Consider the following 26267-nt stretch of genomic DNA (forward strand, 5'->3'; position numbering starts at 1 on the left):
AATTTGCCCCCAGCTTGCCAGTAAGTCTGCTGTGAAAAGTGGTATCTGCATGTTTGTTAATATCACTTTTCACTGCCTCCCAGATAGCTAACAAGTCTTTGCTGTGAAAAGTGATATTAAACATACAAATATCACTTACTAGCTAGCAAGTCTTAAAAATAAAAAATAAATAAAGTTGCAACCAAAAAAGCAAAAGAAACAACAACAAAAAGACAGGAACATGCAAAGTACCTTGTGTTTCTATTCTGTTTAGGTCCAGTAAAGAATAGAGACAACTGTATGTTATTACTATTGAGTCTGCAAAAACATCCCAACATAAATACATTACTAAGACTGGACATGTATATGTGCATATATATTTGTTTTTCCTAAAGTTAATTAAATATTTTAAGAAAAATTGTCAAAGCGGCCACCAGCAAAAGTTGGTGGCCTCAGTGTGCAGCCACCAAAAAAAATTGTTGTGAGAACCCCAGTATTAGATGATCACAATGGTCCCTTCTGACCTTACAGTCCTTGAGTAGAAGGTGTCCATGCTGGACCAAAGCCAGAATTTCATGCCAAGGACAATCCTGCCAAGATCACATTCAGGGACATGGTTCTCTGCACAGCTGCATTCTTACACTAATCTGGGAGTTGTCTATTGTCTTTCACATCTGCTCTTTGAAGGCTTACAACCAAGATGCCACATTGCCCAGTGACTCAAGGCATATTGATTTAACAACACAAATGTAAATGGCATTTATTTCTCATCTTTTGACTCTAGATTTAAGATTAATTCTCTTCATTAGGAGCATTAGCAGAAAGAAGAGATTTTAAAAAGGTTTCTATATAGTTTGCATAGCAGCCTGGAAAAAGATGTGAAAAGAACAATAGATTTAAAAAAAAAAAAGTTCTGCATTTATTACTTCCCAGCAAAATAAAAGTTTTAACCTAAAATCTTCTTCAAAGGGACTAGATAGCTCAAGAAACTGGTAATGGGATATAGAACCTTTACATTCTATGTCACTCATTGAAAATGTGATTCACGTCAGAAGTAACAAAGTTATCAGCTAATGACTATTCAGTAGCCTATGTGAAATGAGTTCAGTAGTCTCAGTCCATTTCCTAACATACAACAGTCTATATGACAAAAACCATATTCACAATTACACTATATTAAGTCTCTGCTGAGGGGACAAGAACTGAATTGACTTAGAGGCTGAATTACCCTGGAGATTTACTTGACATCTTTACGCTGCAGTTTATCCAGTCCAACAAATAAACATAATAAAATAATTTTTACTTACTTGGATCAGATTTTGAAAATGTGTCTCTGTCCAAAAGGTTTCTGTTAAAGAAAGACAGATAAATGACACTGCTACTAAAATAGAGAGAGAACATCAAAGAAAAACAATGATAATTTATTTCTGATTGAAAGCTTCTACAATACATACATGATTAAAACAGTTTATTTAAGGAACATAAGGGGACACAGTTGGCTCTCCTCCATCTCTTACGCATATCAGAATTACTCAGAGCTAGTATTCTGCCAATCTCAAACTTCACACTTCTCGGTTTGTCACACAATTCTGATGCACGTAAACTGTGGGTTGTAGACTCAACTACCACACAGGGGGAAGAGGCAGAACACTCAATCATTAAAAATATATTTTTAAATTTAATGTCCCGCAGGAACTGAAATAACTTTAAGCTGTCATGGTACTTTGTGAGTTTATTATTTCAGCTTTCAGCTAAAAGTAAACCCCCCAAAATTTAGAACAAATCTTTCAAGTTGGGTAGACCTCTACATAAACAAGCTTCTGGGCTCAACCTAATTTTTCAAGGCTAAAACAGTCTTTTGGAACTGGATCCCTCTAGTAAAGTGTTCTGTGTCCAAGCTCTCATTACACTTGGTATCTTACCTACAAATGTGGTAATTGTGTAACTATACGGTTCACTATTGTTTACAAACTATCATAAATGCAAACGAGGAAACTTTTAGTTTGTACCCGCAGCATCCATATGGGGAGTTACAGAGCAGCACTTTGGTGCACACTGATTTTCATATTCCCTAGTCCCAATTGTGGGGCAGTGTAGAAATAGTGTGGGTAAAGAAAAACTGGTAAGTCAATCAATAAATCTTAATACTGCTCTACTGTTTCTTCTTTCAGGTTAAATAATTACATAGTTCTTCCAGTGTTGTATTTTGGCTGAAGTAACCAGTAAAAATTAAAATGGATTTTTTATTTTTGAGTAACAATGCTCCTCTTTCCTGTCTCTTATCCTAAACTCCCTCCAGTATTAGGCTTTGTAATGACATTCAGTCATTCTTAATTTATTCCATTAGGATTAAAATGAACACTATCCACATATGTAGATTCAGATTGTAATTTCAGACATAATTACCATTCTGGATCAGATGAGTAGCCCATCAAAGTTTAATACCCTATATTTGACAATGTCCAATACCAGCTGCTTCAGAAAAGGTTACAAGAAACTCTGTAGTAACAATTATGAAGAAATCTGTCCCCCAGGGAAAGTTTCCTCCTAACTAACTTATACATGTCAAGACAAACTAAATGAAAATGGTGTTAAGGTTGGGAGTACATACCAGTAAATAAAGTAAAATACATTACAGATGTTTCAATTATCCCAAAAATCAAGTGTGATAAATCCCCAAAATTCACAATCAAATATAAAAGAAATCCAAATATGTTGGAGTATGGAAATGATTAATCAGGATACCAAACAACCTTAGCTCTCCACTGTAGCGACGTTGTGCAATAGCTTTATGATTAAGGCATTTTAGGTTTGTGGGCAGAGTTAAGGTAATCCGTTTCTATGCCATTCACTATTTTCTATATTTTTTACCATGTCTCCTCTTTTCATCTCAATTTTCTCAACTCATTTCCGAGCTGCTTCTATTTCTTGAGTAACCAGAACTGAACATAGTATTCTAGGGGTGGCTACATAACAGATTTCAATTTATTAAATCTGTTATTTCCATAGTATTCTCTATTCCATTAAGTACATAATCTAACATGTACTAGACTACTGTTGCACAGTGAGCAAAGATCTTCAAACTGTCCATAAAGATGCAAAGCTTTTTTTGTGAGTTAACAGATTTTGTTTAGAATCAGTAAGGTGTAAGTATTCATAAAGTCTAATGCCAGAAAGGGTTGCTGTCATTATCTAGTCTGACCTTCTGCATAACACAGGCCACAGAACTTCCCAAAACCAATTCCTATACTAGGCAGAGCATCTCTTTTAGGAAAACATCCTATCTTGATTTTAAAATTGCCAGTGATGAAAAATACTGTCCTCCTCTTCACCTTCCACCCCAAATTTTGGGGCATCTGCAAAATTTATTTAGTTATGATTTTTTGTTTTCTTCCAAGTCATTGATAAAATAAATTAAAGGGCACAGGGCCAAGAACTAACTGATATGAGACCCCCCCTAGACATACACTCACTCAACGACAATTCCCCTTTTACAATTAAATTTTGAAACCTGTCAGTTATGCAGTTTTTAAATCAATTTAACGTGTGCCATGTTCTTGTTATATCGTTCTAATTTTTTAATCAAAACATCATGCAGGATCAAGTCGTATAGCCTACAGAATTCTAAATCTATTAATCTTTATCAACCAAACTTGATATCTTTTTTTTTTTTAATAAGATTGCAATTTAGACAGGATCTATTTTTACATAAATTCATGTTGACTGGCATTAAGTACACATTACCCTCCTTTAATTCTTTATCAGGCACTCCATTATTTTGCCTAGGATCACTGTCATGGTAACAGACCCATAATTACCCAAGTCATCTCATTTACCCTTTTTAAATACCTGGCACAACAGTAACTTTCTTTTAGTCTTCTGGAACTTTCCTAGTGTTCCAAGAGTTATCGGGGGGGGGGGGGACCAACAACAACGAAGCAAGCTCCTCAGCCAACTTTTTAACTCTTGGATGCAAGCTATCTGGACTCCATTGATATTAAATGTCTAACTTTAGTATCTGCTATTCAACACCTTCCTGAGTTATTATTGGAATGGAAAGTGTTTCTTCCAGGGTGAATAAAAATCAATGATTATTTTAAAAAAATTAAACAAAACATTTTTTTTAATTTAAATTGGATTTTTTGGATAACATGCTTTGAGGAAAAACCTATCTAAAAAGACAGTTTTAATTAAGATACATTATAGCTCAAAGATATCTCATCATGGAATAGGGATTATAAATTTTAATTCTATAGTATGAGACAATATATTCATGTAATGTTTAAGAAAAGGTTTGTAAATGAGTTCCAATAGTTCATGGATTAGGAACCCAATCTTATGGGGTTCCAGGGGCTTCTGTATAGATTATTTAGGTTAATCTTGCTAGCTACTCAATGGGACTTAGTGCTCAGTCTAGAAGATACCATCAGAGATGCTTAGCTTTGCAGTTCTCAAACTATGGATTTGTGTCTCCAGATATAACATGCTTGTTAACAGCAAAAATGTTTTTAAATAAATAATATATACAGAGGTGAGAAACAACAGACCTCAACCCTACTGTCCCTCTGCAAATTTGTGTACACAGAGTCAATCTCTTACCTCTGTCTAAAAGTGCAGTTTCAAAAAGTTCAATGAATAGAAGATTGTTGGGGGAAGAATAGATCTGGACAAGGAGAAGTCTGGAGATAAATGTGAGATGGGAGAGACAGGCAGTAGAAACAAAAAGTGAAACTTTTTGAGCAGCTTATTCCAGAAGTCTTGAGGTCTTTCTGAGTGTAGCCTTCATTGATTTGAGATTTCCCATATCATTCTCTCTCTAGAAGGGAAAACCTATAATGGCAGTAGGCCGTAAAAGAGACCCAGTTTGGGAATAAGAACCTGTAACGGGTCGACTCACCCCTGCGGCGCCTCCTGCTGGTGACTCTGGGGGAATTAGCTCTTTCCAGCCTGGGAGCGCCCTCTGCAGGCCGGTGATCCGCCTTACAGCCACTGGCCCCCATGTCCCTCCCAGGACCCTAGTGCCCCTTTAACTGGGTTTCCCCCTCCCAGGGGAACCCCCACCCCACTATCACTATCCCCACTTCGCCTCAGTATTGGCTACTGCCCAGTCTCTATCTAGACCCCGTTCGCTGGGGCAGACTGCAGTATCCAGCACTCATCATTGGCAAAGGGGGTTTGGACCTGCTGCCTTGGCCTACCCCTAGGTTGCCCCCTGCAACCCCCAGTACCTTTTGCCCTATGCTAGGCCGCAGCCTGGGGTTTTCTAGGCTGGAGCTTCCCCAGCTCCTCAGCCTTTCCCCAGCCCTGCTTCACCCTAGGTACCTTGTCTAGCTCCGTGCAGCCAAGCCCACCTCCCTCTAGAAACAGAGAGACACTGACTGGGCTCCTGGCCCACAGCCTTTTATAGGAGCCAGATGTGGCCTGATTGGGGTGTGGCCCAGCTGCGGCTACTTCCCCAATCAGCCCAGCTTTGAGAGCAGCAGCTCTCAAGCCCTGCCAAGCCACTTTTAAACCCCTTAAAACCAGGAGAAGGGATCCACCCTGCTACAGAACCATTCAAGAAATATATGTTTGCTGCTGATGTTTTAAAGAAAGTCACATCAGTGAACTGGTGGAAGTCACTTAAGCACTTGGATTCAGAGACTGTTGAAGTGATAATCTCACTTTAACAGCAGTAGCTTCTTCTGCCGGTGTAGAAAGAATATTTTCTTCCTTTGGACTAATTCATTCCAAACTGAGAAATCGTTTGGGACCTGAAAAAGCAGGAAAGCTTGTTTTTCTTTTCCAAATTATGAACAAACAGGAAAATGAAGGTGAAGATGACCAAGTTAGCTGCAGAAGCCAATATTTTAAGTTTCCCATGTTGACCTGGCTGACATAGTCCATTTAATTTTGGGGTTTTTTTAAATTTCATTTAACTATTTTAGTTAAAAACAATTTGAACAAAACCAAACCTGATTTTAAAAAACTTGAATGTTTAACTAAAATTCAAAAATGTATATGCTTGTTTTGTTAAAATATTATACGTTTGCAGTTGAAGAAAAAAAATCCAGAATACATAATGTTGTTGTTTTAGTTAAATAAAACAATTTAAATGTCTGTCTGGTGATGTTCTAATACAGCATGGCAAGAAAATCCTCCAAATATTAATGATTAACCTGCTGAATTGGAGATATTTATGAAGTCATTGGGAGGTGAACTATCTGCTTCAATTACCTTTGGTAAATGAAATAACCAATAATTCATTTTCTGATATAGCTGTAAAACTAATCTGAAAAGTTTCCAAAATAAATCATTTAAAAAATGTATAGTGTGTACCTTCTAAAAATGAAACCTACATCTATCTCTGAGTTGTTGATTGTTATAACCTTAATACATATTCTTCTCAAGAATGCACTTTTATGTAGAAATCCATGATTAAATTGAGTCTTCCTGACTACTGATTTAGATCAAGTAGATTTAAATCAAATCCACCCTGGTTTCTTCATCATCATCATCATCTGCTTATAGGACATCATCTGTTTCTCCTCTTCCCCCACCACAAAACAGAAATATTTATTGAACAATTCTGCCTTTTCATTATTGACTATTCTACAATTTCCATCTAGTAATGGACCAACAAAATTTACAACCCCCTTCTTATTGTCCTTTACTCTGCTGGCCATAGATTGATCATGTCTACCTAACTGGGCCACACAGAGAAAAATAGGTGGAGCATCACATCTTCAACTAGTATAGAGATCACCCTGGGGCTTAAGGATGAGACAGGTGCCCAGATACCTGCATCAGTCAGCAATGCACAAATCTAGAGGCAGAAGCTTAGGCACCTAGGGAACTTTTACAGCAGAAATCAAATTCACTCTGTGGCTAAAGTGCCTAAAGAGTTATGCGGCAGCTTAGCAGGAGTTTTTACAGATCACAGCAGCACCTATTTCTGAGGTTTAGGAGCCTAAGTCCCATTGTGGATCTGGGACCTTGAGCACATTAATGTTGATAATTTAGATCAGGGGCAGGGAACCTTTTTTCTACCAGGGGCCACTGATCCACCAGGGAAAAAAAAAAATTAGTCGCGGGCCACAAAGTCTTGTGGGGCGGGGGCTTGGAGCTTCCCCTAGGCTCTGGGATGGGGCCAGAAATGAGGGGTTCAGGGTGGAGGATGGGGCTCTGGGCTGGGATAGGGGTACAGAAGAGGGGTCCAGGCTGGGGCCAAGGGGTTTAGAGTGCAGGAGCGGGCTCAGAGCTTTTTGATCTTTGGGTGCTCTGGAGAACCCATCTCATCAAAGGGATCAAAATCTCTCACCTCTGATTGAACCTGACTAAGAACAAGAAAGAGGAGTCAATCGTCAGGTCAGAAGAGAACTTGATGGCCTTAACCTGGCATAATCTCACATAGAGATACTTTAATGATTGACTTCTTTTCAGGCTTGGAGCATACAGAGAAATGTGGTGGTGGGGGGTGAAATCTACAGATTTCTCAAAAGACAGCCTTTCCTATGGCTCATCTTGAGGGGGATCATGAACAGGAGGTTAAATTGCTGGCTCGGGTAGCTTGAGAGAAATGAATTAATCCAATGAAGGCATAGAGGTCTTCATTAGGAAATAACTGACCTGAATCTTCTGATTCAGAGTATTTAAGAGGGAGGAAAGTTCTCCATCAACTGACGACTAGAGTGAATATTTGTTTAATCTAGACAATCCTCACAAGAAAAGTCTCATTTGTTTTGCAGGTTGGGAAGAAGTATCATGTTTATAGTCCAATGAAGAAAGTACTGAAAGGGAGAAGAAGAGAACCATCCACAATGGTTGGAGTAGGATACAGGGTCAGGAGGAGAGAAGAGGGAGGGAGAGCCCATCACCCAGAACATCTACACACTTTGGATGTATGAGGTGCCAGCAGAAGAAAAAATGAGATGGGTCAAAGGCATCTGAATAAAAGTTTTCTTGTTCTGTATAAGAGTAGTAATATAAAGCAGAAAGAACTAGCTTAGTTATGCCATACATAAGTAGTGTATGTTCATTCTTAGTGAATAAAATTATGAACTTCATTGTAGTGTGACTTTAGTCAAACCAATAAAATAAGAACTGCTTACTTCCCAAAATTTTTCTAATTTTAAATTTTAGAGTAATGAGAAACAATACATACTAACTTCATCTCTGAAGAGTACAGAGTTTTCCTCCTGTAACCTCACACACGACTTAAAATCCACTCACTCACAGTAAGTGAGAGCCCTCATCTTCTGCAGAATCTCAGATTTCATTAAATATTAAACCATCAGCTGAACATGATGGTGCCATTTTCCCCATTGTAAATTTTCAGACTAGACACTTTAATACTCTTTGCTTACTGAACACGGGTCAACAGGGGAAGAATCCTTCCCTTGTGTTTTGACAGAGGACTTACTGAGCATGAACCAGAAAATTATTTCTAAGGGCCTCCTTGTTATTTACGTAGAATCAGACTCAGCCCTTGAGTTCTATGGCCTGTATTATGCAGAAGGTCAGACTAGAAGATCACAAATGGTCCTTTCTGATCTTGGCTCTATGAAAGAGGGGCAACTGTAGAATGATTCAGAATACTTTCCCATCAGAAAAGGTAGTTGTGACATCCCTCAGAGCAGGGATTCTCAATCTTTTTCTTTTGGAGCCCCCACAGCTCCCCCCCCCCCAACATGCTATTAAAAACTCCACAGCCCACCTGTGCCACAATAACTGGTTTTCTGCATATAAAAGCCAGGGCCGGCATTAGAGGAGAGCAAGCAGGGCAACTGCCTGCCCCCCACTCACTCCCCACAAAGCTACATTGCTTAGGCTTTGGCTTCAGCCCTAGGTGGTAGCGCTCAGGACCCTGGACTTCAGCCTCATGCACTGGGACTTCAGCTTTGTGCCTTGGGCCCCAGCAAGTCTAATGCTGGCCTTGCTTGGCAGCCCCCCTGAAACCTACTCATGGCCCCCCAGGGGGTCCCAGACCACTGGTTGAGAATCACTGCCCCAGGTACAAGGACTTTTGAAAAGCTGTTTCCCTTTAATTCTCCAAACCAGGGTTTCCTCTTACACTGCTCTGCTGGTGAAAAACAGCCTCTCCAGGCCCTGCTCACACAGCCATTAGCATATAAAGGCACACACAGCAAAGTTACATGGATGTTCTCCCAGCCACTCATGAACTAATATAGGGGAACACCTCCATATCCCTCAGTTGCAGCATTGCACCCCAGAATCATGTGCCTTGTATTGTCCAGTTCCCTCAATGTGCAGTGCAAGCTCATTAATTAGTTCATCATTCCATCAAAGGGTAAATAATATGTAACAGCCTTTGTTAACCTGAATAGAGATTTCCCCAAACACATCAATCAAAACATACTCGTTTAGTTAATCTAGTTCTGTTCTTTTATCTAAAGATAGCTTTTAAGTGATTATAAGTGATACAGGCATAAAAGGTCAGAATTGATTACAAAAGAAATAAAATGCAAAACTAAATGCATGTTTGTGTAGCAGGGAACCCCACCCCCAATTTCATACCACACCCACGGGGCTGAGAGGCTGAACTTGCTCTTGTGTTTTGTGGTCTAAGCTGGTTGCATGGCTTGGGCCGTTCTTAGGTTAAATTGATGCGTTTGACATCTCTGTATGTCCGACTTATTTTCCGGGGGAGCCTCAAACTTTTGAAAGCCTGACAAACTGTTTGGCTGACTGGGGTAGGTTCCTCCCCCTCCCCGTGAAAAAGAAATACCTTCCAAGTCACCTCCTTTCTTTGCTAAAGGTTTAGCAGTGGGGGAGGAGAAGGGGCTCTGCTAGCTGGTTTGAGTTGAGACACACTGCTCGTGTGTACGTGAGACCCCAGAGCCTTTTTCCAGATGTGTTTAGGTGGGGAAAGAATCCGTAACATTTTTGGGAACTCCTCTCCTCTACCTTCCTGGGCGGGGATCTGAAGATAACTTGTGCCTGCAAATTTGTGACTGTCTGCAGTTTGAAATGTGTTTGCATGTTTCTTACCTGATGTGCAGAGAAGAAGACGGGGGGGGGGGGTGTTTAGTTATGTGAATGTTCACTCTAGGCTTGGCTTGTAGTTTTGAAAGTTCCCCTTTCCCCGGTCCGATTCCTGACTACAACTTACATGCAGGGTTTAGTGACTGGAATGAACTCACTGCTGGGGGAAGGGAAGTGGGGGTCACTGGGTAAAGAAAGGGGGTGGGGGGTTGAGCAGGCAGACACCAGCTGCTTGGGGAAAAAAATGTGTTTTCTGTTGCTGGGGCTTTGTAACTTTTTTTGTCAGCCAAGCAAACTTTGCAGGATTAACCAGAGTTTGAGGGGGTGAAAATGCGGGTGGTGTGTGTGGGGTGTTGGGGTTTTTTTTTTGTTGTTGTTGTTTTTTAAATTAAAACAAACCAAAAAAATCCTCAAACTGAAGTAAACCAGCTTGATTCTTTCACTTCATATTTTTAATAGCACATCCCCTTTCTCCACTTTCCATTTGGAGGAGGCAGGTGACTCTGTGGGTGCAGTGCCAGAGTTACTGGATTGTGGTCATTCTGAAACATTGCTCTCTCTTACCCCCCACCCCATTACTCCCTGCTTCCATAGCAGGGATTGTCAAACTTCATTGCACTGCAACCCCCTTCTGACAACAAAAATTACTGCATGACCCCAGGAGGGGGGAACTGAAGCCTAAGCCTACCTGAGCTCCAAAGCCCAAGGCCTTCAGCCCCAGGCAGGGGGCCTATGACCTGAGCCCTGCCACCCAAGGCTTAAAGCCCTCAGGCTGCAGCTTCAGCCCTGTGCAGTGGGGCTTGGGCTTGGGCCCTGGGCCCCAGCAAGTCTAAGCCAACCCTGGCGACCCCATAAAAACAGAGCCGTGAACCACTGCTTCATAGGGAAGGAATCATTTTGGAGGATGTTAGGGTGGGTCTTTCCTTTCATGTTCCCTTCCCTACTCAAGGGTGGGATGCACTGGAGACTGGGCCATGAAGTTCAGGTCATGGAGGCAGGAGCCTAAGACTGAGAGTTGGTTGGTTTTCCCTTTGGTGGGTCACCCAGTAGGTGTGGTTTAGGTCAGGGTCTACAGCACTTACATAGAAAACAAAGCAGTCTGTGATGCTCTTAAAATGGATTGCTTTCATGTAACCAGTGCGACTGTGGCCAGTGAAAGGATCTAAATCTTAATTTCTGCCCCTAATCAGTAGAGAGGGGTCATGCATAGGGTAGCTACATAGTCCTTGCTTGAGGCTTTGGTGTCATCTGCCTCTACAGCTACATGGAGTCTTCTGATTATTGTTGTAGATGTCAGGAAATATCTTCCTTTGGGGTTTGATAACCCTAATTTAGGCTCAGGCTTGCCTATGACACTCCCTCAGTAATTTTTGTATGTTTGAATAACAGGACTCTACTAATGCATATTTCATAATTGGGGAGCTGCAGGTCAGGATTGATGGGTACCAGTAGAACTAAGGGAACCATAGCATGCTCGGTGGTTTGAGCATTGGCCTGTTAAACCCAGGGTTGTGAGTTCAATCCTTGAGGGGGCCATCTGGGGCAAAAATCTGTCTGGGGATTGGTCCTGCTTTGAGCAGGGGATTGGACTAGATGACCTCCTGAGGTCCCTTCCAACCCTGATAATCCATGATTCTATGACTAAGTGAAACAATGTAAAGTGAATCCAATTTCCCCAGAAGAATTCATGTAAATAGGGGGGTTAGGTTCCAGGGAATTTTTTTTCCCCACCAGACATATCTACAGATTAGATAGATAGACAGACACATACACAGTATAAGTTTTAAACAAACAATTTAATACCGTACACAAAAATGATGATTGTGAAGCTTGTTTGAGTTGGTGGAGTCAGAGGATGGAAGAGGGTGGGATGTTTCCCAGGGAATGCCTTACTGCTAAATGACGAACTAGCACTCTGCTGAGCCCTCAAGGGTTAACACATTGTTGTTAATCTAGGCCTGGTCTATGGGGAGGGGGAGAATCTAACTTTTTAGGTCAAGCTTTATAAATATGGCACAACAGGTCGTGTACTGTATTAAAGCTTTGATCCTGGAGAGACATGAATAACGTAGCTGAAGTTGACATACTTAGACCTACTCACGGAGGTGTCTTCACTGTGGTAAGTCAACTGCTGCCACTCCTCCATCAACTCTGCCTGCGCCTCTCGCAGCGGTGGAGTACAGGAGTCGACAGGAGAGAGATCAGGGGGTCGATTTATCGCATCTAGACTAGATGCGATAAATCAAACCCTACTGGATCGATCACTGCCCACCGATCCGGCAGGTAGTGTAGACATATCCATAGCCTTATGCTCTACAAGGCAGCACGAATGGAGGGAGGGGAGACAGCATGACAGACAGAGACACTGTGTGAGAGAGAGACGCGCATTGCCCCTTTAAGTACGCTGACACCGGTCTAAGTACATTGCCTTTTTAAATAGATCAGGAAGTTGAGACAGCAGCTGCACCAAGCAAGCTCCCTCCGTCCTGAGCCCTGTTGTGTCCCTACCCTGATCTATGTGGAGAAAGGGTAAGCGGGGGGGCAGGGAGACACCCTGACATTAGCGCCTCTCTTCCCCCAACCCCCGGCACAGCAAGCAGGAGGCTCCTGGGAGCAGCTCCAAGGCAGAGGGCAGGAGCAGCACATGGCAGTGGGGGGAGGGACAGCTGAACTGCCAGCAATTGGTAGCCTGCTGGGCGGCTGCCGCACAGGGAACTTAGGGTAGCTGCCAGTCTACTCTGGTTCCAAGCCCCCACCAGCTAACTCCAACTGGCTGCTCTTCCTGCAAGCACTGGACAAAGCAGGCAGCTGTCAAACAAGGTTATACGGGAGCATTGCACAACTTTAAATGAGCATGTTCTCCAACTGATCGGCAACATATCAACGAAACAATGTTAACCGGGACGACTTTAAGTGAGGAGTTACTATATTTTCTAACATGCTAAAAAGGTACAATTAATAAGAATCTGAAATTAAGCTAAATAAATTAGCTAAATGAATGTATATTGTTATAGGGTGCTCTCCTAGATGGCAGAAAGCTATACCAAATCTAGTGTAAAAGTTCTATTTAGCTGCAACTCAACATGTTTTAATGGTTATATCAACTGAGAAGAAACTGAGAAGAAAGCACCTTTCTTTAGAAAAAAACTGAAGTACAAATGGAAAAACTGATTAAAACGAATGATTTAAATAGAGCACAAGTCCCCAAAGTGCGAGGCTAGAAGGGTGTGGAGGAGTGTCCAGGGGGGCGGGGCAGGGCCCGGGCCAGCCTCACAGGAGCTGGGAGGGAGCACCACCCAGCCCCATCGTGGCCTCAGCTCCCAGCCCTGTCCCCAGCCTCTGCACTGCTCCACTCCCGGTCCCGGGCTAGCCTCCAGCCTCAGCTCCGTTCCCAGTCCAAGGATGAGGCGGGGCAAAGCCAGGAGCAGAGCCGGACCTGGCCATGGGCCAGGCTGCCAGTCCCCACCACAGCCCAGTTGCAGCTCCACTCCTGCTCCCAGCTGCTGCCCCAGCCTCAGCCTGGGCCCCAGATTTCCTAGTGCCCTGCGCAGCTGCGGGGTGCCCCAGCCCAGCCCCGCTCCAACTCCACTGAGGAGTGCAGCAGGTTTGGAGCTTCACTCACCGGCAGCGGGAAATGCAGCAACCTGGCCCCAGCCACACCGCCAGTGAGTACTGGTTCCCCCCTAAACCCCAAGCCAGCCCTCACCCCACGGAGGCCTGGGGCCAGCCCCACCCACCCCTGCAGAGCCCCACATACCCCTCTTGCGGGGGGAGGAGGGGCAGCTGTGCAGGGCCCCAGAATAGCTAGGGACGGCCCTGCCCAGTCCGCATCCCTCTCTCTCCCCCCAAGCCGTGGCCCTGCCCCTTTCCCCAGCTCGGGAGGTGGGGACACAACAGGGGTAAAGCGGGGGCGCAACCCTCAAAAGTTTGGAGACTGCTGAAATAGAGGATTTCCACTTGGTGATTTGAATCATGATTTAAAATCGCCTTGATTTAAATCAATCCACCCTGTTTTCTGCCAGACAAAGCACCTATCTATTCACTTATCCCTGACTCTTATGGGTACATTAAGTATAGTAAACAAAACACAATGGGAGCTACATCTGCATTCTAAGTCAATATAAGGATGTTAAGTCAACATGGAAAGATGCTGGAAACTAAACCACAGGGGGTTGTCCTGTCCCTGAGGTGCAAAGACAATCAACTCTGGGGTATAATAGGAAGGCAAAAGGACCCCTGTTTTATCCTGCATCTGGAGACTAACTGGACAGTGCAATTACATTCATGAAAATGGGATCTCAACAAGGGTTTGGCTGAAAGCACTGTAAAGGACATTTGGGCAAGACAGACGTCTTTAGACAAGGGCTTAGCCTGTTAAAATTAAGTTTAGACTATAAGAAGCATGTTATACCTGTTTTTTGTAACCTGGTGTTCTGACTATCCTTGCTTACGATCTCATACATCTTAATCTATTAATAACTATATTTATTTGGGCATAAGCTTTCGTGGGTAAAAAACCCACTTCTTCAGATGCATGGAGTGAAAATTACAGATACAAGCATTAATATACTGCCAGTCTTTAAAGGTACCACCGGACTCCTCACTGTTTTTGTAGATTCAGACAAAACAGGGCTACCCCTCTGGTACTTTATAGTGAAAACAAATATAAACAGATTATAGTGCTGCGTTGTTATATAGGAGATTATACTCAGCTGAATCGAACAAGCCTGTGTTCCTTTGGGGACGGCTTATCTGGTAATTTCTGAGACTGTCCAGTGGATCATGGCTAGATACTACAGAGGGACATTTATGGGGAACTTCGGAACTGGGTGCACTTACTGTTAACTTGCAAGGCAAACTGAGCCATGGCGTAAATTCAGAGGAAAGTGCTTATGACTGAAGGGCTGGCAGTACCAGGGAGTTGACATCCAGCCACAGGCACTGAGTTTCTAATCTGCTGGGGAGGAGGGTTCCCCCCGGCTCTGCCCAGGCCCCACCCCCACTTCAGCCTTCGCCCAAACCGCCACCCCCACTCCACCCCCACCACCTAGCACGCTGTGCCCTCACTCCTCCCCCCAACATCTCCTGATGCCGTGAAACTGCTGATCCATGGTAGGCGCTGGGAGGGAGAGGGATGCACTGATCAGCAGGGCCCGCCGGGAGACAGGAGGAGCTGGGGAGAGGGGGAGGTTCTGATAGGGGGCTACCATTTTTTCCTGTGGGTGTTTCAGCCCCAGAACACCCACGGAGTCAGTGCCTATACATCCATCTACCATAAGAAAGACACTCTCTCACTGAAGGGAGTGGGAATAACATGGAACCCTGAGGGAGGTGTACCTGTTGAAACCCTCATAAAGCTCTGGGCTCCATGAAGTCTTGGTGAGAGGTCAATGGCTCCCAGGACAAGGGAAGGCTGTATACTAAACTATCCTATATTACTCAACTCACATTTACAAGAAAGTATTAAAATCAGATTAAGGGAAGAGCTAGCCTGAGGTAACAAAGGTGAGTTCCATTTACTCTCTGCAACAGTGGCAAAGGAACTGAGGCTGTTGAGGTGGTGCACTCCCATATGTAGAGTAGGTCAATGATGTCACCCTCACTTCCTGCCCCCGAACCTCACTAGACATGGCTTTTCAATGCTGTTCATCAGCTATACACCAGATGCACCATATCTCACAAATGGAAATGCACCACAAATAAGTTATTCTTAATATATGTAACATCATAACTAAACAAATCCATCTATAAGTTACTTATAGATCACATTTAATCCCAACACAAACATTAAACATATCACTAAAAAAAACCCACGTATTTAAAACTATGGAAGTCAGTATCTAAAGTTAAAAGCACAATTCTTTTGGTGCTTCCTGGATAGATCTCCCTGCCAGCACCTGTAGACTTCTATAGTCTCCATGGATTGGAAACCCACAGATATACTGTGCTCTATTAGGTTCACAAAAACTCTGGTCCTTTCCTTAATTATCTGACACTGAATAGTTGTCATTGGCCAAGACCCTGTTTTACTAGGTACCTCACAAACACAAAGGGCTCCTAGGCTAGGCACTATCATAATGCAAATCAATAATAGAAAGAAAAATATTTTTACTTCTTGCTTCTCCAACAATTGTAAGACCATGCCTATGCTCACATTTTATATCCACAAAATACTGTAGCCAAAAAAAAGAAATAATTGCAAAAATCAATGCCAAGTTTATCCACAAGTGTCTGGATTTCGCCAGGGCTGTAGCAAGTCTTATGATGAAGCAAGACACTCCAGCCATCTGACATATTTGAGTGCTGCCGGGGGGGCGGGGGGGGGGATAAATAAATAAATAAAAAGTCCTGCAATTGGCTGCCTGCCCCCCCCCCGTCCACTTCATGGGGCTGAACAACCAATCAAAGCTGCTGCAGAAAGAGCTCTCACCCCCCACTCCCTCTTGCCACCAGTGAAAATGGCTTCAGTGTGCTGGGGAAGGAGGGACAAAGGGGGAAGGGGAAAAAAAAAAAAACTCAGCAGCTCAGTTCAGCTTGGGTCCCTCATTCCTTCCTGGAACAATGGGGATGGCTCCTCTGGTCCTCCCCCCGCTCACTGCAACATGCAGCTTGGGAACAGGATAAAGGGGTGAAGAGCCTCTGGAGCTAATCCTCCCCATCGCCCCAGCCTGGAAGAGGGAGAAGGGGACCCGGCTGTAGTCCCCACTCCCAGGCCTAGGAGACAGAAATGAAAAACCCCAGGAAGAGCAGAAATGAGGTAGAGGGCAGATCTGATGGGGTGGGACATTGAATTGACAGAGAGGCTAGGAGAACATAGACATTAGGGCTACAAATGAGCAGAACTGATGCAGGAACTGGGGGAAAGAGGAGCAGGATTAATCGCTGGACAGGGGACAGACAGATATAGGGGTGAGAGCTCCTGCATAGAGTTGCCAACTTTCTAATCACACAGAACGGAACATTCTTGCCCTGCCCCTTCCCCAAGGTCCCTCCCCCTGCCCACTCCATCCCCCCCCCCCACTTTCACTCACTCATTTTCACCAGGCTTAGGCAGGGGGTTGGGGTTCGTAAGGGCTCTCCGGGGTGGAGCCAGAAATGAAGGGTTCAGGATATGGGAGGGTGCTCTGGGCGGGGGTATGGGCTCTGGAATGAAGGGTTCAAGGTGCAGGAGGGGCTCCAGGCTGAGTGGTGGGACTGACTGGTCCGGAGTGTAGGAGGAGGCTCCGGGCTGGGGCATTGGGTTGGGGTGCAGGACGGTAAGGGCTCCGGCTGGGGGTGCAGGCTCTGGGTTGGGACCAGGGATGAGGAGTTCCAGGTGCAGGAGGGGGCTCCGGGCTGGTGCCAAGGGATTCGGAGTACGGGAGATGGCTCCGGGCTAGGGCAGAGGGTTGGGATGCCAGAGGGGGTGAGAGGTGCAGGGCCAGGTGGCAATTACTTCAGGCAGCTCCCAGCATGTCCTGTCAGCTCCTCGGCGGAGGTTCCTGGCCAATGGGAGCTGCAGAGCCAGCATTCGGGGCGGGGGCCATGCTTGGAGCCCCCATGGTCACCCCTACATCTAGGAGCCAGAAGGACATGCCGTCAGCTTCCCGGGGGCTGTGAAGAGCTGGGTTGGGAGCCTGCCAGCCCCATGCCAACTGTACTTTAACAGCCTGGTCAGCGGTGCTGACTGGTGTAACCAGGGCCCCTTTTCGACCAGGTGTTCCAGTTGAAAACTGGATACCTGGCAAACTTACTCCTGCAACCAGGGCCAAAAATCACCTTACCAAATAAATTTGGGACAGTAGGCAACACCAATTGTCACACATGCATGTGATAGGCAGAGGGAATTAAAAAAATCAAAAAACAGATCAGAAAAAAAAAACAATAATCTTCTTTAAAAAAAATCTCTTGGGGGGGCAATCACATGGTTTGTGGTTTCTTGAATGGTCTAACTCATTTTTTTAAATCTCTTGAGGTCAGAAATACTACTTTCATTTATGTGTGAACATAGTTTTATTATTAACTCCAATTTACTGATGGGGAAACTGAAGCACCAAGTGACTTCCACAGGTCACAGAGTGAATTATTGGTGAAGTCAGGAAGAGAACCCATGTTGCTTGACTCCTGGTCTATTAATGTAACTAGCAGACCACATTGCATCCACTGACAGCCCAGTTACACCAGTGAGCAAATGAGAAATGGACCAGTGTTGTATGGTTCCTATAGACATCCAAAAAGGAAGTGGAAAATGTAGCTGGAATCTAAGAGCTGACAAGCACAAACTAATGCTCTATTAGCTCAGTATTATAATCTCGTGCTAATACTGGTTCTATGGCTCATAAGGAAGTATGAAATAATCACATAATTTAAGATATTGTACTACAGTATAAATGAAGGCAGAAATTTTCTAAAAAACAAATGTAATTGCTAATTACTGAACAATTGAAGCATTTAAACTATGCCAGATACAGCAATATTCTTCTGTCCATATTGCATATTTGTTTTAGAATGCTATTTCTTTTGGGGTTTTAGCCAATAAATGTGTACACAGATGAGTCATAATCATGTGTTATTCATTAGTGTCTTTCCTAAAGTTATTCATTTTCCATTTTGATATTAATACATGTTTCTGTACAATCAAAAAAAGTGCAGTTTACCACTTGCATTATAAAGGAAATTCCCTTAGGGAATTCCCATATATTTAGACATTAACATTTGACAAGTAAGACCTAACACTGGAATGAAGAGGAGGAGCTGGGAGGAGTTAATAGTCAAATGAGAAGGCAGTTTTGTTTGAACAACCTTGTTTTTCTTTCTGTTGCATGAACCCATGGAATGTTTTGTTTTCCTTTGTCTAGTTATGGCATGTACAGAGACATGAACACCCAGTATTTTAGCCAATCATATTTTTTTCAACACTCAAGTTTCATAACAGTACTGTTTTATTTATTGCCAAGTTATAGTACTGAAAATCTGAAATAAAATATAAAAAAGTAAACTAGCAATCTGAATTGAAGAGGTGTTCTCTTATTACACACAAAACTGAGTCAAAAAAGTGTAAAATACCACAAAATGACAGATATCACAGCATTTACTTACAAAACCCAACCCTAAAACTAAAGCTCCTGAACACTAGAGCCTGTTTTTCTCTAAACCAGGGGTAGGCAACCTATGGCACGCGTTCCGAAGGCAGCACACGAGCTGATTTTCAGTGGCATTCACACTGCCTGGGTCCTGGCCACCGGTCTGAGGCACTCTGCATTTTAATTTAATTTTAAATGAAGCTTCTTGAACATTTTTAAAAACGTATGTACTTTACATACAATAGTTTAGTTCTATATTATAGACTTATAGAAAGAGACCTTCTAAAAACGTTAAAATGTATGACTGGCACACAAAACCTTAAATTAGAGTGAATAAATGAAGACTCGGCACAGCACTTCTGAAAGGTTGCCAACCCCTGCTCTAAACAATAACATGCCTTGTGTGGTGTCCAGTTTCCCTTTGGGTGCTATTTAGAAACTCTGTGAATTTTCTAGAAATCACCACAAAGTGTGAAAAATTCAGTATACAAAAGACTCCATCAGAAAAGGAAGAACATTTATAGTCTTAAAACCCCATTAAATAAGTTCATCCCTCTTCTACATAGTAAGTGGGGGACATCAGCCCTTTTTATTATTATTTGTATAACAGATAGTGGCTAGGGAACCTAATCAATTTATACAGTGCTGTACAAAAAATTAACAAGAAGACCATCCCCATCCAAGACACCTTGTAATTTTAGATTAAGAAAAGAGGCAATAGGCAACTTAAACAAAAATATTGGTGGAGGAGGTGGACAACCTAATAATAAACAAGCACATTTGCTAGGGGAGGGGAGGAGAAGGAGTGTGTTACTTTTTCATCTGCCTAGCCATTAGGAAGTCGAGGAATATCGTGATTCTCATTGCTTTATCCTTGTTTCGAAGTGTTCCCCTTGTCAAACAGCTACGAGGTTTACTTTGGAGAAGGGAGGGGAAGGGAGTTCAGGAGCAGCCGTTCTGTTTTGCAAACCACTGAAGCAACAGAGAGGATACAGCCCTGGACATTTTAGTAGTACAGTATGTCACTGGCAAGGATTCAGCACACTGTTTTGTTTCCCAACAGGAAACACCACTAACAATTAAAGCTGCCAAATACAGCCACCGTAGCTGGTGCTGTTCTACAGTCAATTGGGCAGTTTTAAGGAGATTTCTAAATACTAGGCAGAGGGTCTCATAGCACACAAAGCAAATATTCTTCATCCTTAGAGGGGGGAAAAATCTTTGCCAAACTTATAACATTCTACTTGCCCACACGCACCCAGGCCGAGTAAATTTTGATGAGCAATTAAAATATCATTAGTTAGTTTTTTTAGTTACCATCAACATCATAGTCAAGGATGGACGGAGTGTGTGACTGGACTGTTAAGGTTTTGAAACAGTTTTACAAGGTTCCTTTAAACAATGTCTTGACAGGGGTTGCCCCTCCTCTCCGCATCGCATGAGACCTGGAGACAGGTCTGAGGATAAGTGCCAGCCTGACTGAGGAAATGCTCCTTGACCACAGAAACCCAACTCGAGTCTGTATCTCTCTCTCCCCTCCACTGAGAGGTTTGGAGCCGATCTAAAAGACACCTGCATCACACGCAGCCCTCCCATGAGGAAATCATTTGGGGCAGTAGCCCAGGCTGCCATACCGTTTTGGTACGGGGAATCCCCCTTCTACTATTTCACTATGTATTTGCAATCACTGCCTGCGCAGCCTATAACACCAGAGCCAATCGGAGGTTCCCAGGAAGCGAAGCCGCCTGTTACTAGATTTTGGTGTCTGAATACCCACCCCTCCGCATGAGGATTTACCAACTTCTCCCAGCTGGAAGATTCCCAAAAGAAACGGATGAGACAAGTCTCTCCGGAAAGCACTGACGGGGCTTGCGAAAGGGAACCGAAACCAACTCTCCTTTGTGCGGTCCCCAGCGCCCAGGGATTTCACTCCACCTGATCCCCAAGTCCCCGTCCTGCCCTCCCCACCCCACGGGGGAAGGGACCCTCCGCCCACACCGCTCATCACAGGGAGCGTGGAGCGCACACCCCAGCCCGGGACACCACAAGGGGGCTGGACAGACTTGTGCCCCCCACCCCATCCTCCCAGGGCACCAGAGGGGGAGACGGGCTTTCCCACCCGACACGCCACGCAAGGCAGCACCCGCAGGTGCCCCGCACCGTCTAACCCCGCTCGCTTACCTGCAGGACACAGACAGCTCCACCTTGGTGGCCGGGACGCTAGCGCTGAACGAGTTAAATTCCCCCACAGACGCCATATTCCCGAACCTGCCACCACAGTCCAGCTTCGGCTGCCCCGACAGCTTATCGGGTCCGAACATGGGGCAGGGCGGGGCGTAAGAGGCGTCGCTAACGGGAGCAGAGCTCACTACCGCCGCTACTACTGCTGGCCGGCCACTAACTGGGTGGGTGGAACCGCTGGGCTGAGCTTGAACTGCTGCACGCGGTCGGGAAACGCCGACTGAGTGAGATAAGGGCGCGAGCGGTGACGTCACAACGGGCAAAAGCCGCGCGTGACACTAACCCCAACTTGGGGCCCCACGAGTGACCAACGGTCTCCAACGTACCCGGGCCGCGTGGCGCCAGCCGGGGGATTGGAACATGAGCCGCCCCGCGCGGAGTGAGCGGGAGCGTTACCGGCCCCGCGTGGCGCCAGCCGGGGGGATTGGAACACGAGCCGCCCCGCGCGGAGTGAGCGGGAGCGTTACCGGCCCCGCGTGGCGCCAGCCGGGGGGATTGGAACACGAGCCGCCCCGGCGGCGGGAGCTGTAGGGAACCTGCGCTAGGAGTTGGGCAGGGTGGGGGAGCAATAGCACCGTACCTGGCAGCGCCGAGACACGTGTAGAGCGGCCCCTGGTGGGGGACTCCGTTAAGCGAAGCCTCCTGCGGCCAAACATCTGGCGGGTACCTCGAACCCGAGCCGCTGTGGGGCAGGCGCTGCTCGCCGGCGGTCGCACAAAGGGCGGAGGGAGCGAGCCAGACTCCTGAAGGAAGGGAGGACTGGGCACAGGGGCCGGAGAAGTGGAGCCAGACCCATGACGAGGGCATAAGGCACAGGAGGCCTGAGCAGGGTTACCGCCTTTGAAATGCAAAAAAAAAAAAAAAGCCCCTAGGCTGTCAGCCTTCTAATGGCACAAAACCAAACACCCTTGCCCCGCCCTGACCGCCCCTTCTCTGAGGTTCTGCCCCCACTTAGTTCATCTCCCCAACTCTCACTCACTTCACCAGGCTGGGGGTGTGGGGGCTCTAAGGTAGGACCAGGGATGAGAGGTTTGGGTATAGGAAGGGGCTTTGGGCTGGGGAGGAGGTGCAGGGTGTGGGCTCTGGCCAGGCAGCACTTACCTCAGGCAGCTCCCAGCATGTCTAACTCCTAGGTCGGGGGCCAGGGACGGGAGGCTCCACACACTGCCCACACACCCATTGACCATGGTTCCTGACCAATGGGAGCTGCAAAGCTGGCATTTAGGGTGGGGGCAGCACACGGAGCCCCCATGGCCTTCCCCTGCACCTAGGAGCCAGATATGCCGGCCACTTTCAGGAGCCATGTGAAGCCAGGGCAGGCAGGGAGCCTGCCTTAGCCCTGCTGCGCCGCCGACCAGAGTTTTAGCAGCCCGGTCAGCAGTGCTGACCAGAGCTGCCAGGATCCCTTTTTGACTGGACACCTGGCAATCCTAACCTGCCCCACAAGGCAAGCCTGCTGCAACCTCAACCACAAGGCAACATTGCAACTGCCCCCTTCAACAGCCACCTATGGGGAGATAACACATATAGATAAGATTGATAACATTGCACATCTCCTCACACTTGCATGACTCAAACCCTCTCACACGTGTGCGATGCGCTTGCTTGGTGGGCAGACAACTGCTGTATTTTCAACAGTTTTGATCTGTTACCACTTAAAGTGTGGAAATGGGAAAACTGCAGCATCTTTAGCTAGATACAGAAACTTTTAACATTAGATATCCCAGTGTACTGTGATAATGCAAATGTTTAGAGCCACATACAAAACCCAGAAGATTAAATTATTATTGTGGCAACTGGCAAATCCATTTTAAAAAGGACCAGCCTGGTCAAATACCGAGCAGGTTGTAACCCTAAGCCCAAGTGCTGAGGGACCTTCCTTTGCATGAAATGCAGCAGAGCCCCTTTTGAGCCCTTTATCAATCACAGTCCAGTCACTGATGAAACTCCCCAATGGCTGGAGCCATGGAGAGGGGGGTCATGTAGTAATAGCACAACAGCAAATCAGATTCAGCTGAGGCAGGAGCCGAAGAGGCTTCTCCCTCTTCCCCCAGCAGCATCAACTCTGCTAGACCAGCACAGGAGCCAGTTTATGCTGGAAACAGTTATGGGGCAGGACAGGGTTTCCCAGCTGCTAGTGGGAGGTGAACTTAAGGGGCAGAGGGCTTTCCAGCTGCTGGGTGGAAGTCATGAGACATGGGAATTCTCCCTGAGCATACAGAGCAACCCTCCCCCCACAGACTCAGAAACTGCCTGAGGAAGTCTCCCTCCTGGAGCCCTCTATCTCCCCAATGAGGGAGACTTGGGGTGGGCCTGACAGAGGGAGTCTACCCTCCCTCCAACAATGTGAGATTTAGGGCAGGCCTCAATAAATAAATCCAACCCCCCACATGAATGAGAGGCTTGAGAGTGGTCTAGCCAATTCTTCTTTCACTCTTTTTTTAAAAAGACATACACACACACTTCATGTTTATAATTAACATGTCATCTGGACCCTCATTCAACACCCTGTATATTTTCAGGAAGGAGAGGGCCTAAACCAGTTTTTTTAGCATTATGTTGTTCGGGCGGGGGGTGGGGGGGGGAACCTAGTAAAGGGGAATGCTAACATTCTTTCTTGTACTATAGAAAACACTGTGATAATTAGATGGCTTTCAGTTAAGTGACAGTCCAGGCAGAGACATTAATGAGCAGCTAATCAGAGTGGCCTACGTACCACCAGGCAGCACTATTGAGCAGAAGCAATGAAGGAGTCCCCCATACAATCAAAAGAGAAAATACCTCACTGCATAACTTCATAACACTTGGCCCTTAGAGAGCAGTGGACACTAGTTACACAATGTTTCCACAAACAGTGCATTTATTTTAGACGATTTAACATTTGTATAGCATCCTGAAAAATGTACACCACTTATCTGCTCCTGTTAAGCCTAATCATTTAAAAGCAAAAGCCACCAGAAAATGATACTCTCCCATTAGATTAAATGATCAGTGCTCTGATAAAGGAAAACCAACTTGGAAAAAAAAATCACCTTTCTTCCTGAATTTCTCACCTATTGTTGCAAGTAACTGTGAAGATTATAAGTAATAGAGGTTAGTTAAAAAAAACTATTTTCAATTTGATTACTTGCCCTCAAAGATCTTCAACTGTCCAAGGAAGACAGGCGCTTCTTTTTGGGGATTTCATACTAACAAGAATGGAAAGAACATTCTGCAAAGAACAGATGGACAACAGGATAGTGTGCTTCCCTGAACCAAGCTATGAGTCATCACTATAATGGCATGTCTACACTTACAGTGAATCAACGCTATGGTGATCGATCCACCAGGGCTCAATTTAGTGGGTCAAGTGAAGACCTGCTAAATTGACTGCAGATCGCTCTTTCATTGACTCTGGTACTCCACCAGAAATGAGAAGCCTAAGGTAAGTCAACAGGAGAGTTTCTCCCGTCGACCCAGCGTGGTGTAGACATCACAATAAGTCAACCTAAGCTACGTCGACTCCAGCTATGTTATTAAGTTGTGTAACTTAGGTCGACTTAACCCCATAGTGTAGACCTGCCATAAGATTTGATAGGCTTCTGAAATCAAAGGGGATGGATTCACTGGTGATGGTGCATAGCAGCATTAATGACACTGCATTGCTGGGTATCTCACAGATTATAGATGACTTCAGGGAAGGAGATCATTCCTTCCCTATGAGCAAAGAAAGTGCATCACTGGCTAGGTAAGTGGTGTAAGGGAGAGGGGCTTGGCTTTGTGGAGTATTAGTGCACCTTCCACAGGGAGAAGGGGCTGTAGAGTTTGTATGGCCTGCATTTCAGTAGAACAGGAACCAGTCTTCTCAGGGACAGACTGGCTACAGTAGTCTGAGACAGCGCCGGATTAGCCTTTTGTGGGCCCTGGCGCCAAAGATATTTGTGGGCCCCTATGTAGTCATTGTGGGCTCTGAGTGTGGGCCTGGTGTGACGGTGCCATAGTATACCTGGTACTCAGAGACATTTTTCATTTTGATCACACACTTCTGCATGACTATATGCATTGTAATACACAGCTCCCTCAGCCCCCAGTTTTTCTCATTGAGCTGTACACCCATGTGGATTTACCAGTGTCCAGAGTGAGCAGAACTTTCATAGTGATCAGGGAAAACTCCCCACAGATTTATCTCCTTCCTCATTCAGACCTTCTATAGCCATGTCTCCAGTAGCACCCTGTGTCACCAGTCACGGTATGTGGTCCTAGTCTCAGCTCAGAGTTCCAAAGCCAGCAGATACCTGATGAATTCTGACAAATCCCTCCCTCAGCACCTCTCCTGCCATTTGAGCAAGCCACTTGCAAACACCATTTCCCCAAAATGAGGACTTAGGCTGGTGTCTTCAGATTCCCAAGAGCTTTCTCCCTCTGCTTCCATCTACATTCTAGTCTACTACCTGATCACCACCACCTCTCCTCATGCTTGTTTCCTTTCTACTTTGGACATGCTCCCCAACCGGCTAGAGCTATTCTCCTGATACAAGCCTTACCTGCTTCCTCTTTCCCTGCTTCCCTTGACATGCCTTTCCTATGAGTGACCTCGGTTCCTTGAGGTTAACTCCAGTTTCTTTATCTGCTCTAGCTTAATGGCCCCCAGTAGTCACAGAGCCACCTGCAGCTTCTCTGGCTACAGCCATGGAGCCAATTGCAGGAGGCCAGCCTTAGATAGCTGCAGCTGCTAGCAAGGGAGGGATGGCATTCCAAGGCTGAACATGCTTGAACCTTGTGGCACTAGGGACTCTAAATCCTCAGCACTGGCCCCAGGCAGCTGCAGACTCTGCAGTTAAGCACTTCCCTCCTCTAGGCCATGGCTTTAAGTACCTGAGATGCCCATCACCTGCAGCAGAGGCCACCAATTCCCATGCACCCCTTAGCTAGCACATAGTCATGCAGAACATGCAGCCTGAATGATTTTGGAGGCTGGGATGCCAGGAGGTTCCCATCCCTGAGCAGCAGCTCTGCAACAAG

At 45.3% G+C, this 26267-nt stretch overlaps 1 protein-coding gene across 17 annotated transcripts in view; it reads right to left on the reverse strand.

The window, feature by feature from the left end:
- CPNE8 (copine 8) overlaps positions 1-21590 on the reverse strand; it is a 240245-nt gene extending 218655 nt beyond the window's left edge. For 5 of the 17 annotated variants that reach the window (XR_005591489.1, XR_005591488.1, XR_005591490.1 and 2 more), the window contains exons 1-2: positions 21207-21581; positions 1287-1327 (exon numbers count right to left, since the gene is read on the reverse strand). Coding sequence is in view for 11 of the 17 variants with exons in the window: in XM_039515922.1 (XP_039371856.1) it covers positions 1287-1327; positions 21207-21346 (181 nt within the window). In the remaining 6 variants the exon portion in view is untranslated. Of the gene's footprint in view, positions 1-1286; positions 1328-21206 lie in introns of all 17 variants that reach the window. The other 12 variants (XR_005591495.1, XM_039515902.1, XR_005591497.1 and 9 more) reach the window with 8 other exon arrangements.
- Between the last annotated feature and the right edge of the window lie 4677 nt (positions 21591-26267).

The sequence above is a fragment of the Mauremys reevesii genome, linkage group 1 (genome assembly GCF_016161935.1).
Source record: "Mauremys reevesii isolate NIE-2019 linkage group 1, ASM1616193v1, whole genome shotgun sequence".
NCBI classification, from domain to species: Eukaryota; Metazoa; Chordata; order Testudines; family Geoemydidae; genus Mauremys; species Mauremys reevesii.